We start from the raw sequence: 16,311 nt of genomic DNA, 5'->3' as shown, positions 1-16,311 counted from the left end.
ATGGGGTTTTGCCATATTGGCCAGACTTTTATCAAATTCTTGACCTCAAGTGATCCTTCTGCCTCAGCCTCCCAGAGTCCTGGAATGACAGATGTGAACCACTACTCTCGGCTACATTTTTGTATATATTTTTTTAATCTGCCAAAAGATGGTGTTTCACCATGTTGGCCAGGCTGGTCTCGAACTCCTGACCTTAAGACATCCACCCTCCTCAACCTCTCAAAGTGCTGGAATTATAGGCGTGAGCCACCATGCCTGGCCTTATATCATTTGTAAATAAGAGTAATTTGACTAGTTCCTTTCTAATTTGGATATCTTTATTTTTTCCTTATGTAATTGCTCTAGCTAGGACTTCCGGTACTATGTTGAATAACAATATTGAAAGTGGGCATCCTTGATATGTTTCATATCTTAGAGGTAAGGCTTTTCATATAATGCTAAATGGGGAAATCAGACTCTGTTATGGGTCTGTTGTATATAGCTTTTATTGTGTTGAGGTATGTTTCTTCTATACCCAATTTTTTGAGAGTTTCTATAGTGAAAGGATATTGAGTTTTATCAAATGCTTTTTCAGATCAGTTGAAATGATCATATGGTTTTTGTCCTTTATTCTGTTGATAGGCTGTATCACATGGACTCATTTGTTTATTGGGAACTGCTCTTGTCTCCCTGATATAAATCCCACTTGGTTATCTTTTTTTTTTTTTTTGAAACGGAATTTGGCTCTTGTCTTCCAGACTGGAGTGCAGTGGCACAATCTCAGCTCACTGCAACCTCTGCCTCCCAGGTTCAAGCAATTCTCCTGCCTCAGTCTCCCAAGTAACTGGGATTACAGGCACACATCACCACACTTGGCTACTTTTTTTGTATTTTTAGTAGAGACAAGGTTTCACCCTTTTGGCTAGGCTGGTCTTGAATTTGGTTTGCCAGTGTTTTGTTGAGGAGTTTTGCAACAATGTTCATCAGAGATAGTGGCCTGTGATTTTCTTCCCCCACCTTTTTTTTTTTTTTGAGAGGGAGTCTTGCTCTTGTCGCCCAGGCTGGAGTGCAATGGTGTGATCTTGGCTCACTGCAACCTCCACTTCCTAGGTTTAAGCGATTCTCCTGCTTTAGCCTCCTGAGTAGCTGGGATTACAGGTACCTGCCACCACACCGGGCTAATTTTTTTTGTAGATTTGGTAGAGATGGGGTTTCACCATATTGGCCAGGCTTGTCTTGAACTCCTGACCTTGACCTCAGGTGATCTGCCCACCTTGGCCTGCCAAAGTGCTGGGATTACAGGTGTGAGCCAGTGTGTCCAGCCAGTTTCTTTCTTGGATGTGTCTTTGTCTGGTTTTCGTATCAGGTTCATACTGGCCTCATAGAATGAGTTTGGAAGTATTCTGTTCTTTTTCAGAATAATTTGAGTAGGAATGTATTAATTCTTTAAATCTTCAGTAGAATTCAGCAGTGAAGCCATTAGGTCTTGGGCTTTTCTTTGCTGGGAGACTTCCTACTAATTCTTCAGTCTCGGTACTTGTTGGTCTATTCAGGTTTTGGATGTCTGCATGGTTCAGTTTTGGTAGGTTGTATGTTTCTAGGAATTTAGCAGTTTCTTCTAGGTTTTTTAATTTATTGGCATATAGTTGCTCATAGTCACAGTAGTTTCTTTCTGTCTTTCTTTTTTTCTTCTTTTGAGGCAGAATCTAACTGTCACCCAGGCTAGAGTACAGAGTGCAGGGGTGCAATTTCTGCTCACTGCAACCTCTGCCTCCCAGGCTGAAGCAATTCTCCTGCCTCAGCCTCTCGAATAGCTGGGATTACAGGCGTGCACCATCATGCCCGGCTAATTTTTGTATTTTTAGTGGAGATGAGGTTTCACCATGTTGGCCATGCTGGCCTTGAACTCCTGACCTCAAGTGATCTGCCTGCCTTGGCCTCTCAAAGTGCTGGGATTACAGGCGTAAGCTTCCAGGTCTGGCCAGTAGTTTCTAATGATCCTTTGAATTTCTGTGGTATTGCTTGTAATGTCTCCTTTTTCTCTGATTTTATTTGAGGCTTCTCTGTTTTTCTTAGTCTGGCTAAAGGTTTGTTCATTTTGTTTATCTTTGCAAAAAACCAAGTTTTCTTTTCCTTTCATCTTCTGTGTTTTTTCTGTTTCAATTTCCTTTATTTCTGCTCTGATCTTTTTCTTCTACTAATTTTGGGTTTGGTTTGGTTTTGCTTTTCTAGCTCTTTAAGATGCATTGTTAGGTTGTTTATTTGAAGTTTTCCTACTTTTGTGATGTGGCCACTTATTGCTATAAACTTTCTTCATAGGTTTTGCTGCATCCCATAGGTTTTGTTTTCCTTTTCATTTGTTTCAAGAAATTTTAAATTTTCCTTTCTTTTTTTGAGACAAGGTCTCACTCTGTCACCAGGCTGGAGTGCAGTGGCACAATTACAACTCAGTGCCACCTTGACCTCCTGGGTTCAGGAGATTCTTTCACCTTGGCCTCCCGAGTAGCTGGAACTAAAGGTTTGTACCACCATGCCTGGCTAATTTACTGTATTTTTTTCTAGAGATGAGGTTTCACCATGTTGTCCAGTCTGGTCTAGCACTCCAGGGCTCAAGCAGTCTGTCCTCTTTGCCCTCCCCAAATGCTGGGATTACAGGTGTAAGCCACCATGCATGGCCAGATTTTTAAATTTCCTCATTGACCCACTAGCCATTTAGGAGTATATTGTTTAAATTCCATGATTTTGTGTAGTTTCCAAAGTTCTTCTTGTTATTGATTTCTTTTTTATTGGATTGTGGTCAGAGAAGATATCTGACATAATTTCAATTTTTTTTTTGAAATTTTAAGACTCTTTCTGTGATCTAATGTATGCTCTGTTCTTGAGGATGTTATATGTGCTGAGGAGAAGAATGTGTAGGTGAAATGTTCTGTAAGTATCTATTTGGTGTATTTAGTCTATAGTGTGGATTAAGTCCAGTGTTTCTTAGTTTTCTTTCTGGAAGATCTGTCCATTGCTGAAAATGGGATGTCGAAGTCTTTGGTAATTATTGTATTGGAAGTCTATCTCTCTTTAGCACTAATAATGTTTACTTTATATATCTGGATACTCCAGTGTTGAGTGCATGTATATTTATAATTGTTATATCTTCTTGCTAAATTGACACCCTTATCATTATATAATGACCTTCTTTGTCTATTTTTATGGTTTTTATCTTGAAATCTCTTTTGTCTAATATAAGTATAGCTACTCCTGCTCTTTTAGTTTACATTTGCATGGAATATCTTTTTCTACCCCTTTATTTTTAGTCTGTGTGTGTCTTTATAGGTGAAGTGTGTTTCTTTTTTAAAAATTTTTATTTAAAGTTTTTTTTTTTTCGAGGTGGAGTTTTGCTCTTGTTGCTCAGGCTGGAGTGCAATGGCATGATCTCGGCTCACCGAAACCTTCGCCTTCCGAGTTCAAGCGATTCTCCCGCCTCAGCCTCCTGAGTAGCTCGGACTACAGGCATGTGCCACCACATCTGGCTAATTTTGTATTTTTAGTAGAGATGGGGTTTCTTCATGTTGGTCTGGCTGGTCTCAAACTTCCGACCTCAGGTGATTTGCCTGTTTTGGCCTTCCAAAGTGCTGGGATGCTGGGATTACAGGTGTGAGCTACCATGCCCAGCCAAAGGGTTTTTTTTTTTTTTTTTTCTTTTAGAGACAGGGTCTCGCTTTGTCCCCCAGGCTGGAGTGCAGTGGTTTGCTATGACCTCATGATCACGGATTGCTACGACCTCAAATTCCTGGGCTCAAGGGATCTTCCCACTTCAGCTTCCCAAGTAGCTAGGATTACAGGCACATGACACTACACTATACCTGGCTAATTTTTCTTTATTTTTATGGAGACAGGGTCTTACCATCTTGCCCAGGTTACTCTCAAATTCCTAGGGTCTAGCAGTCCTCCTGCATCAGCCTCCTAAAATGCAGAGATTATAGGCACGAGCCACTGTGCCTAACCTGTTTTTTGTAGGCTTCAGATGATTTGAACATGCTTGTTTAAATCCGTTCAGCCTCTCTCTGTCTTTTGATTGGAGAGTTTAGTCTATTTACATTCAATGTCATTATTCACAAGTAAGGACTTTCTCCTACCATTTTGTTATTTGTTTTCTGGTCTTCTTTTCCTTCCTTTTCCCCTCCCCCCTTCCCCTCCCCCTTCCTTCCTCTTAAGTGAAAGTGATTTTTTTTTCCTGGTGGTATGTTTTAATGTCTTGCCTTTTATTTTTTGTGTATCTGTTGTAGGATTTTTGATTTTTTTTTTTTTTTGAGACCGAGTTTCGCTCTTGTACCCAGGCTGGAGTGCAGCAGCGCGATCTCGGCTCACTGCAACCTCCGCCTCCTGGGTTCAGGCAATTTTCCTGCCTCAGCCTCCAGAGTAGCTGGGATTACAGGCACGTGCCACCATGCCCAGCTAATTTTTTGTATTTTTAGTAGAGACGGGGTTTCACCATGTTGACCAGGATGGTCTCGATCTCTTGACCTCGTGATCCACCCACCTCGGCCTCCCAAAGTGCTGGGATTACAGGCTTGAGCCACCGCGCCGGGCCTCGATTTTTTTTTTTTTTCCAGATAGTCTTGCTCTGTCACTCAGGCTGGAGTGCAGTGGCACAGTCTCAGCTCACTGCAGCCTCAACCTCTCTGGCTTAAGGCATTCCCCGCACCTCAGCCTCCTGAGTAGCTAGGACCTCAGGTATGGATCACCATACCTGGCTAACTTTTGTATTTTTTTTGGAGACAGGGTTTTGCCATGATGCCCAGGCTGGTCTTGAACTCCTGAGCTCAAGCCATCTGCCCACCCCCACCTGAGAATACAGGCGTGAGCCACTGTACCTGACCATAGTTATTATTTTTGTTAGGTTCCTCTTTTATTCTTCCTTTTCAAGATACGAGTAGTTTACACACAAGAATTATGGTGTTTATATTCTGTATTTGTGTACTTGCTATTACCAGGGAGTTTTGTATCTCCAGGTGATTTCTTATTGCTCATTAATATTCATTTCTTTCAGATTGAAGAACTCCCTTTAGCATTTCTTGTAGGACAGGTCTGGTGTTGACGAAATCCCTCAGCTTTTGTTTGTTTGGGGGAGTCTTTATTTCTTCTTCATGTTTTAAGGATATTTTCAGTGGATATATTGAAAACATAGGATAAAAGATTTTTTTTTTCCTTTAATACTTTAAATATGTCATGCCAGTCTCTCCTAGCCTGCAAAGTTTCCACTGGGAAGTGTGCTGCCAGACACATTGGAGCTCCTTTGTATGCTGTTTCTTTTCTCTTGCTACTTTTAGAATCCTTTCTGTATTCTTGATCTTTGAGAGTTTCATGATTAAATGTCTTGAGGTAGTTTTATTTGAGGTAAATTTCCTTGCTATTCTATAACCTTGTACTTGAATATTGCTATCTTTTTCTAGGTTTGGAAGGTTCTCTGTGGTATATCTCTTTGAATAAACTTGGTACCCTCTTCTCTCTCTCCACCTCTTTGTTATGGCCCATAACTCTTAGATTTTTCCTTTTGAGGCTATTTTCTAGTTTTTTAGGCATGCTTCATTCTTTTTTATTCTTTGCTATTTTGTCTCCTCTGGCTGTATTTTCTTTTTCTTTTTTTTAATTTGAGATGGAGTTTTGCTCTTGTTGCCCACCCTGGGGTGCAATGGTACGATCTCAGCTCACTGCAACTTCTGCCTCCTGGGTTCAAGTAATTCACCTGTCTAGCCTCCCGAGTAGCTGGAATTACAGGCTCCCGCCACCACGCCCAGCTAACTTTTGTATTTTTGGTAGAGATGGGGTTTCACCATGTTGGCCAGGCTGGTTTTGAACTCCTGACCTCAGGTGATCGGCTTGTCTCGGCCTCCCAATGTGCTGGGATTATAGTCCTGAGCCACTATGTCCAGCCCTCTGACTGTCTTCAAGCTCTTGATTTCTGTATTTTGCTGAATTAATTCTGCTGTTGAAAGACTCTTATGCATTCTTGTTTATCAGTTGAATTTTTCAGCTCCAGAATTTCTGCTTGATTTAAAAACATTTTTTCAATGTCTTTTTAGAATTTATCTGATAGGATTCTGAATTCTTTCTCTGTGTTATGCTGAATTTCATTGAGCTTCTTTAAAACGGCTATTCGACTTGTCTCTCCAAAAGGTCACATATCTCTGGTCACTCCAGAATTGGTCACTGATGCCTTATTTAGTTTGTTTGGTGAGGTCATGTTTTCCTGGATGGTCTTGATGCTTGTGGACGTTTGTTGATGTCTGGGCATTGAAGATTTAGGTATTTATGGTAATCTTCACAGTCTGGGCTTGTTTATACCCATCCTTATAGAAAAAGCTTTCCATGTATTCAAAAGGAATTGATTGTTATCTAAGTCCTTGGTCTCTGTAGCCGTATCTGCATTAGGAGGCAGCCCAAACCAGTAATGCTGTGACTCTTGTAGACTCATAGCTCTATGACCTTAGTAGTCCTGGGTTATAGCCAGGAGAATTCCCTGGATTACCAGGTACAGTCTCTTGTTCTCTTCTCTTATTTTCCCCAAATGGCATCTCTCTCCATGCTGAGCTACCTGGAGTTGAGGGGAGGGGGTGACACAAGCACCCCTGCAACCACCACCACTGGGATGATGCTGGGTTAGACCTGAAGCCAGCACAGTACTGGGTCTCTCCAGTACTGTAGTGTTGCCTGGCTGCCACTGATGTTTATTCAAGGCCCAGGGGCTCTTTATTCAGCAGGTTGTGAATCTAGCCGGGCTTGTGTTTTTCCCTTCAGGGTGGAGGGTTCCCTTGTGGCCCAGGATGGGTCTAGAAATGCTGTCCAGATGCTAGGGCCTAGAATTGGGAACTTAAGGAATCTACTTGGTGCTTTATTTTACTGTGGATGAGCTCAGACCCAAGTTGCAAAACAAAGTACTTTTTGTTTGTCTGTCTCCTTTCCTTAAGCAGAAGGAGTCTCTCTCCTTGGTTATCACCAACAAGGCTCGGTTAGAGTATTGCCTGGCTACTGCTGATGTTTTATTCAAGGCCCAAGGCTCTTTAGTTAGCTTGTTGTGAATCCTGCCAGGTGCAAGTCTTTCCTTTTATGGTGGAGGGTTCCCTTCTGGCCCAGGGCAGGTCTAGAAATGCTATCCAGGAGCAGAAGGCCTGGAATCAGGGACTTCAGGAGTTGGCTTGGTGTTTTATTTTACCGTGGGTTAGCTGGTACCATTGTTTCAAGACAACGTCCTTTCTACTCTTTCTCCTCCTTAACTCAAGCAGGAGTCTCCTGGAGTTGCGAACTGTGCTATGAAGATTTGGAGGAGGGGTGACACAAGCAGTCTGTTGGCCGCCCCTGCTGGTATCTCGCTAGGTTGCGTGCACCCCAAGTCCACTGGCTCTGAGCCTAGCACTTGTACAGGAATTGATGTTCTTGTGGCCTAGACTGCCTTTCAAGTTTATTTAGGACCCAAGGGCACTTTAGCCCACATTGGTGGGACTTGTGGAAACTCAGGTTCTGACCTTTGGGATAGATGATTATTTTTTGGCTAGGGCTGGTCCAAATACTCCTTCTGTGAGCACTGGCCGATTATGCCCTGTGTTGCTTTCCACTGTGACAGGGCATCACTGAGTTCCAATACAAAGTCCTGCAATCACTATACTTTTCTTCCCCCAAGCACACAGATTCTCGCTACTTGTCACTTGGCCTCTGCCAGGGTATGGGGGAGGGGTGGTGTAGGCGATTCAAAAGTGTTTTTTCTTCAGTGCCTCTTTCCTTTTTTTTTTTTTTTGAGACGGTGTCTTGCTCTGTACCCAGGCTGGAGTGCAGTGGTGCAAGCTTGGCTCAGTGTAACCTCTGCCTCTTGGGTTCAAGTGATTTTCATGCCTCAGCCTCCCAAGTAGCTAGGATTACACTTGAAGAGCACCACGCCCAACTAATTTTTTTGTTTTTGTATTTTTAGTAGAGACGGGGTTTTGCCATATTGGCCAGGCTGGTCTCAAACTCCTGACCTCAGATGATCTGCCCACCTTGGCCTCCCAAAGCACTAGGATTACAGATGTGAGCCACTGCACCCCACCCCTCTTTCCTTAATATAATGTTAAAACCAGGTACTATGATCATTCAGCTGATTTTTGGTTCTTATGAAGGTTTTTGTGTGTGTGTGTTCAATTTGGTGTTCCTGCATGGGGGACCATCACTGGAGGATTTTTTTCAGCCATCTTGCTCTGTCTTCTCCTGTGGTTACCTCTTCTAATTGTTTAATTGAAGTTGATGATGAACCACTTGGAGCCTTACTCTCTCCTCAGAAGAGTAAGGCTACAAGTGGTTCTGTCACAAATTCTTTGCATGTTCCATCGCAGAGTCCTAGCCAAGGTACCCCATACAGCCATGCGATGCTGTAGCTTATCCTAGAAACCACTAACCAAGACAGAGTGTATCCCAGCACCTGTCTAACCATTCCCTTTTTTTGCTATGATGTTAAAACCAGGTACTGTGATCACTCACCTGATTTTTGGTTCTTATGAAGGTGCCTTTGAGGGGCAGGAGGGACAATCAATGGAGAGTTCTATTTGGCCATCTTGCGCCACCCTCACTTCCCAACATCTATTCTTGTTAAAAAGTTTCAGGAATAGAACTTTCTTAACCTGAGAAATAGCCTGTATGATAAACCTACAAATAGTCATATTTATTGGTAAAAGACTGAATGCTTTCCCCATAAAATATGGAACAAAACAAATTTTCCAACTCTCACTATTTCTTTCTCTCTTTTTTTTCTGCTAAGAGACAGGGGCTTGGTATGTTGCCCAGGCTGGACTTGAACTTTTGGGCTCAAGCAGTCCTCCTGCTTCAGCCTCCCGAGTAGCTGGTACTGTGTGTGCCACTGCACTCAGCTTTTTTTTTTTTTTTTTAAATCAAGGAAATGTATATTAAGGCCAGGTGTGGTGGGTCATGCCTGTAATCCCAACAGTTTGAGAGGATGAGGTGGGAGGATCTCCTGAGCCTGGGAATTTGAGGCTGCAGTAAGCTCTGCTTGTGCCATTGCACTCCAGCCCGGGCAATATAGTGAAAGCTTGTCTCTGTTTGAAAAAAACAAGAAGAAATGTGTATTAAGACAACCTCTCTGCAACAGTTGGGTAACTATTGTCACTGTTCATGCCCAAAACTTTTCTGTCATCCTTAATATAAACTGTACACCCATGAAACGACTTCCCTTTCTTCCCTCACCCCAGCCCCTGGCAAACCCCCTTTCTACTTTTTGTCTCTATGAATTTGACTACTTTAGGTAACTCACACAGGTGGAATCATCTAGTATTTGTCTTTTTGTGACTGGCTTATTTCATTTAGCATAATTCCTTCAAGGTTTATCCATTTTGTAACATATGTCAGCATTACATTCTTTTTTGAAGGATGAGTAATATTCCATTACATGTTTATATCACATTTTGTTTATCCATTCACCTGTTGATGGTTACTTGGTTTCTTTTCACCTCTTGGCTGTTGTGAATAGTGCTGCTGTGACCAGTGATGAACATATTTGTCTATTGGTCATTTGGATATCTTTGGTTACCATTTATCCTGAACATTGTACTGGATGCTCTAGCCAGTGCAATAAGGCAAGAAAAAGAAATAAAAAGCATCTACAATGGAAAGAAAGAAGTAAAAATTGTCTTTATTCACAGATACATTATGTAGAAGGTCTGATGGAACCTACAAAAATGCTCTAAACTTATAAGTGATTTTAGCAGGATTCCATTATGTAAGATCAATATGTAAAAATCAATTGTATTTCTGTATAGTAGCAATGAATAGTTGGAAATTGAATTAAAAATGAAATGATGACATTTGCAATAGCATCTAAATTATTAAGTACTTAGGAATAAATCTGAACAAAGATATGAAAGACCTGTTTGTTGCAAACTCTGAAACATTGCTGAAAAAATTTAAAAGATCTACGTAAATGCAGAGATTAACCTTGTTCATGGGTTGGAAGACTCAGTGACCCATGAATCCATGCTAGGATATCAAGCCTCCTTAACTTGACATATAGTTTTAATGCAGTCCTAATTAAAATCACAGTAGCCTTTTTTTTTAAAGGTAAAAATTAATATATACATATATATATATATATTTTTTTTTTTTTTGAGATAGAGTCTTGCTCTGTCACCCAGGCTGTAATGCAGTGCATTGGCACAATCTTGGCTTACTGCAATCTGTCTCCCTGGTTCAAGTGATTCTTGTGCTGCAGCCTCCCGAGTAGCTGGAATTACAGACATGTTCCACCATACCCGGCTAATTTTTTTGTATTTTTAGTAAAGACAGGGTTTCTCTGTGTTGGCCAGGCTGTTCTTGAACTCCTGGCCTCAAGTGATCCGCTCACCTCTGGCCTTCCAAATTGCTGGGATTTCCAGACCAGCCTTACCAACATGAAAACCCTGTCTCTACTAAAAAGACAAAATTAGCCAGGCATGGTGGTGCATGCCTGTAATCCCAGCTACTTGGGAAGCTGAGGCAGGAGAATCGCTTGAATCCGGGAGGCGGAGGTTGCGGTGAGCCGAGATCATGCCATTGCACTCCAGCTATGTTCCCCAGGCTGGTCTTGAACTACTGGACTTAAGCAATTCTCCTGCCTTGGCCTCCCAAAATACTGGGATTACAGGCATGAGCCAATGCACCTGTCCAGGAGAATTTTTTCAACAAAGGGTCCTGGAAAAATTGGATATCCATGTGTAAAAAAATGAATCTTCATTTATACCTCACACCATTATGCAAAAATCAATTTAAAATGCATCATAGACCTAAATGTAAAACCTAAAATTATAAAACATTTAGAAGAAAACATGAGAGAGATGTTTTCTTTATGGCATTGGATTAGACATGATTTCTTTTTTTTTTTTTGAGATGGAGTCTTGCTCTGTCACCCAGGTTGGAGTGCAGTGGTGCGATCTCAGCTCACTGTAACCTCAGCCTCCTTGGTTCAAGTGGTTTTCCTATCTCAGCCTCCTGAGTAGCTGGGATTACAGGTGTGTGCCACCATGTCCAGCTAATTTTTGTGTGTGTGTGTGTGTTTTTTTTTTTTTTTTTTTTCAGTAGAGATGGAGTTTTGCCAGGCTGGTCTGAAACTCCTGACCACAGGTGATCCATCAACCTCCGCCTCCCAAAGTGCTGAGGTTACGGGTGTGAGCCACCATGTCTGACAGACACGATTTAAGTGACATTACAAGCATGATCTATACAGAGTAGGTTAATAAATAGGAGTTCATAAAAAATATAAAACCTCTGTTTTTCATAAGACACTATAAGAGATTATAAAAAGACAAGTCACAGACTGGGAGAAAATATTTGCAGAGCCTATGTCTGATAGATGACTTGTCTCAAGAATACATAAAGAACTCTCAACTTTCATGAGAACATAAAGAACTTGTATGAGAAAATAAACAACTCAGTTAAAAAAATGGGCAAAACATTTAAACAGAAATTTCATCAAAGAATATATATGGATGGAAAATAAATTAATGGAAAGATGTTCAGTATCAATAGTAATTGCAAATTAAAATCACAAGTTGATATCACTACATCCTGATTAGAATGTCTAAATTAAAAAGACTGATCTTATAATGTGTTGAAGAAGATGTGGAACAATTGGAACTCTCAAAGCTGACAAGAGTGAAAAAAATGGCACACTCACTTTAAAAAACTGTTTGGCAGTTTTTTAGACCTGTATACACCTAATCCAGCCATCCTGTTCTAGGAATTTACCCAAGATAAATGAAAGCATTATGTCCATAAGATTTGTACATGGGTATTCATAGCAGCTTTATTTGAAATAGCTTCCCACGGGAAATAACCCAAATGTCTATTAATATAGGTGAATGGATAAACATATTGTGGTATATTTATACAGTGGAATATCACTCAGTAATAACAAGGAATGAACTGTTGATATAAGCAACAATATGCGTTTATCACAAAATAATTATGATGAGTCAAAGAATCCAGAGAAAGAATACATACTGTATTATTCTACTTATTATATAAATTCTAGAAACTTATCTGTAGTGATAGGAAGGAGATAACTTGTTGCCTGGGGAGGAGAGATAATGAAGGAGGAACAAGAAAATTTTGGTGTTGATGGATATGTTTCACTATCTTGATTGTGGGGATAGTTTCATTGGTTTTTGTTTCTTATGCTCTATCTGGTATTTTTAGATATAAAATAGTTAATGATTCCTAACCTTACTTATTTTACACTGTGTTTGTGGAAAGTTTAATGTTTATAAAGCAAAAAGTTATAACTGGTTTGTTAAGAAACTGCTTTAATGATTATTTATTACTATTTCCTTAATTTTTCTGATCTTAGATCTTGACTAATTTATTATGCACTCAATTTATTTAAATGTGGAGTTTAGCTCAAAAACTCCTGTAACTTAAAAGCGAATGATATTTTGAATGGTCTGAATATTGTTCATTAAGTGCATTTGGCTCAAAGGAAAATACCATAGTCCACCTCTGATAGTTTTTTTATCATTATTATTTGAGATGGAGTCTTGCTCTGTTGCCTAGGCTGGAGTGCAGTGGTGCTGTCTCAGCTCACTGCAACTTCTGCCTCCCAGGATCAAGTAGTTCTCCTGCCTCAGCCTAACTGGGATTACAGGCATCTGCCACCACACCTGGCTAAGTTTTGTACTTTTAGTAGATATGGAGTTTCACTGCGTTGGCCAGGCTGATCTTAAACTCCTGACCTCAAGCAATCCATCCACCTCAGCCTCCCAAAGTGCTGGGATTACAGGCATAAGCCACCGGGCCTGACCTTTTTTTTTGAGACAGAGTCTTTCTCTGTTGCCCAGGCTGGAGTGCAGTGGCACAAATTCGGCTTACTGCAACCTCTGCCTTCCAGGTTCAAGTGATTCTCGTGCCTCAGCCTCCTGAGTAGCTGGGACTACAGGTGCACACCACCACGCCCGGCTAATATTTAATTATTTATTTATTTGAGATGGAGTTTCTCTTTTTTGCCCAGGCTGGAGTGAAGTGAAGCAATCTTGGCTCACTGCAACCTCTGCCCTCTGGGTTCAAGCAATTCTCCTGCCTCAGCCTCCTGAGTAGCTAGGATTATAGGTGCCCGCTACCACAGTCAGCTGATTTTTGCATTTTTAGTAGAGATGGGGTTTCTCCATCATGGCCAGGCTGATCTTGAACTGCTGACCTCAGGTGATCCACCCACCTTGGCCTCCCAAAGTGCTAAGATTACAGGTGTGAGCCACTGTGCCCAGCCTAATTTTTGGATTTTTAGGAGAGACAGGGTTTTTCCATGTTGGCCAGGCTGGTCTTGAACTTATGACCTCAGGTGATCTTCGCCTTGGCCCCCGACAGTTGTAGGATTACAGGCATGAGCCATTGTGCCAGGCCCCAGTTGGATTATTCTTTTTTTTTTTTTTTTTGAGACGGATTCTTGCTCTGTCACCCAGGCTGAAGTGCAGTGGCATGATCTTGGCTCACTGCAACCTCTGCTTCCTGGGTTCAAGCGATTCTCCTGCCTCAGTCTCCCAAGTAGCTGGGACTACAGGAGCATGCCACCACGCCTGGCTGATTTTTTGTATTTTTAGTAGAGATGGGGTTTCACAGTGTTAGCCAGGATGGTCTCGATCTCCTGACCTGTGATCCACCTGCCTCGGCCTCCCAAAATGCTAGGATTACAGGCATGAGCCACCGTGCCCCGCGATTAGTCTTATTAGAGCCTTACACAAGTGAAAAGATTATAGTTGTGTTACAAATAAATTGATGTTGTTAACTTGTACTTTGTAGGAGGTAAAATCTGACAGGATGTTAAAAGCAGCCTTCTTCTCAGAATAATTTGATTATAAATCCAGCTGAGAAGTGTACTAATTGATGATTGTTAACTCAAGGATATATTAATTTTTGTCAGGATAAAGTGTTTTATTGATATCTTTCTTCTCCCTCTTCTAGGAAATATAGTAGCAGCCATGATAGAAGACAAAGGACCAAGAGTGACAGACTACTTTGTCGTAGCTGGTCTCACTGACACATCTACTCTTTTGGATCAAGAAATAAATCGTTTAGATACTAAGTCAACTGGACCTAAAGCTCCAATCACAGACATTGCTGTTATTATCAAATCAGCTGGAGAAACAGTACCTGAAGGTTACACCTGTGTGGAAGCTACTCCATCAGCTCTCCAGGCAAACCTGAATTATGGAAGTCTGAAAAGCCCAGAACTTTTCCTCTGTTATAAGAGAGGGAGAGATAAACCACCCCTTACAGATATTGGGTATGGTGACTTATTTTCTTTGCTGTAGTGAAGGAAAAAAATTTATTTAAGACTCATGGAAGTAGAAATTTGAAATCCTTGATAGTTTTATTATTGATAGTTTATTATTATAGTTTTATTGTTACTTCAGGATTAATTATAGTAATATATTACATGTCCGTATCCACGCTTATTGAATTTCTCTGCATTGCACTTGAATTGTTAGATCATTTGCTCTCAAAAGAATATTGAAATGAAGACATTAGACCCTAAAATGTCATTTTGTTTCTGTTGTACTAATCAAATAAGATTATTAATTAAACATGATAGAATGAGAAGCTATAATAAAGAGACTGTCATTTTAAGGAGCTGCTTGGGTTATGTAGTGAGTTTTTGTGAAGATCTGTACTTGTTTAACAAAAGAGCAGTCCTGTTTTAAATACAGTTGTACTGTGTGGCTTTCAGTGCTGGGAGGAGGGTGTTTACAGATAAGTGTTACAGTTTTCATGAAATGTCTCATATCTGGTCTACTAATGAAGGACATTCTTTTTTGTAAATGCCTACAGAGTGGACCTTTGTACCCAGCAGAGCCCAAATGGCTACCTTGACTCTTCTGTAAAATTTATGTGCTTTCAGAATACCTGTAATACTTTACCATATATACATGTGATGAGTCAGTGAGTGAGTGGTAAGTGAATATGAAGGCCTAGGACATGACTGTATACTACTGTAGACTTTAATGAATTAACCTTAGCTTACTGTAACCTTTTTACTTTATAAACTTTTAAAGGTTTTGTTAATTTTTTGATTCTTTTGTAATAATACTTAGTTTAAAACACAAATACCATACAGCTATGCAAAAATATTTTTCTCTTTAAATCCTTATTAAGTTTTTTTCTATTTAAAAAATTTCTTCTTTTTTTAATTAATTAATTTATTTTTTTCGAAACAGGGTCTTGCTTTATTGCCCAGGTTAGAGTGCAGTTGCACAATCTAGGCTCACTGCAGCCTCCACCTCCTGGGCTCAGGCGATAATCCTTTCACTTCAGCCTCCTGAGTAGCAGGTGTGTGTCACCACTCCTGGCTACTTTTTTTGTTGTTTTTTTTTTTTGTAGAGGTGGGGTTTCACCATGTTGCCCAGGCTGGTCGTGAACTCCTGAACTCAAGTGATCCAGCTGCCTCTTCCTCCCAAAGTGCTGGGATTACAGGCATGTGCCACTGCACCCGGCAAAAATTAAAAAAAAAAAAAAAAATTTTTTTTAAATGGAGTCTTGCTATGTTGCCCAGGCTGGCCTTGCACTCCTGGGCTCAGGTGATCCTTCTCCTGCCTCAGCCTCCTGAATAGCTGGGACTGGCTTGGTTTTTAAACTTTGGGGTTTTTTTTTTCCTCTCTCTCTTTTTTTTTGAGATGGAGTCTTGTTTTGTCTCCCAAGCTGGAGTGCAGTGAGTGGCATGATCTTGGCTCACTCCAACTTTAACCTGCTTCCTGGGTTCAAATGATTCTCTTGCTTCAGCCTCCCTGAGTAGCTGGGATTATAGGTGTCTGCCACCATACCTGGCTAATCTTTTTGTATTTTATAGTAGAGACAGGGTTTTACCATGTTGGCCAGGCTGGTTTCGAACTCCTGACCTCAAGTGATCTGCCCACTTTGACCTCCCAAAGTGCTAGGATTACAGGTGTGAGCCACCGCACCTGGCTGGTTAAAAATAGTTTTCTTATTTTGAAAGTTTTTGCAAAGATGATATCTTCCTATGTTGCCCAGGCTGTTCTTGACTCCTGACCTCAAGCAATCCTTCTACGTTGGCCTCCCAAAATGCTGGGATTATAGTGTGAACTATTGTGCCTGGCTTTTTATTTTTTTTTAAACTATTTAAACTCTTTTGTTAAAAATTAAGACAAAAAGACACATGTTAGCTTAGGCCTACAGAGAGTCAGAATCATCACTGTCTCTGCCTTCTGCCACCAGATCATGTCCCACTGAAAGGTCTTCAGGGGTAGCTGTAATAAGCTCTACGATACCTTTAGGAGGTATTCCAGACGACATTCTTATGCCTGAGACTGTTTTACAGTTAAC

The 16,311-nt window shown here is 40.8% G+C and overlaps 1 protein-coding gene across 4 annotated transcripts in view; it reads left to right on the top strand.

The window, feature by feature from the left end:
- Positions 1–16,311, top strand: part of DENND4C (DENN domain containing 4C) — a 132,731-nt gene that overhangs the window by 32,853 nt on the left and 83,567 nt on the right. For all 4 annotated transcript variants that reach the window (XM_064381151.1, XM_064381158.1, XM_064381145.1 and 1 more), the window contains exon 2: positions 13,936–14,257. In XM_064381151.1, coding sequence (XP_064237221.1) covers positions 13,953–14,257 — 305 coding nt within the window. In that variant the 5' untranslated portion in view covers positions 13,936–13,952. The remainder of the gene's footprint in view (positions 1–13,935; positions 14,258–16,311) is intronic.

Source organism: Aotus nancymaae, unplaced genomic scaffold, assembly GCF_030222135.1.
Source record: "Aotus nancymaae isolate 86718 unplaced genomic scaffold, 86718_ANA_hifiasm-v0.15.2.pri h1tg000003l, whole genome shotgun sequence".
NCBI classification, from domain to species: Eukaryota; Metazoa; Chordata; class Mammalia; order Primates; family Aotidae; genus Aotus; species Aotus nancymaae.
This window is presented reverse-complemented; position numbering and strand designations above follow the sequence as displayed.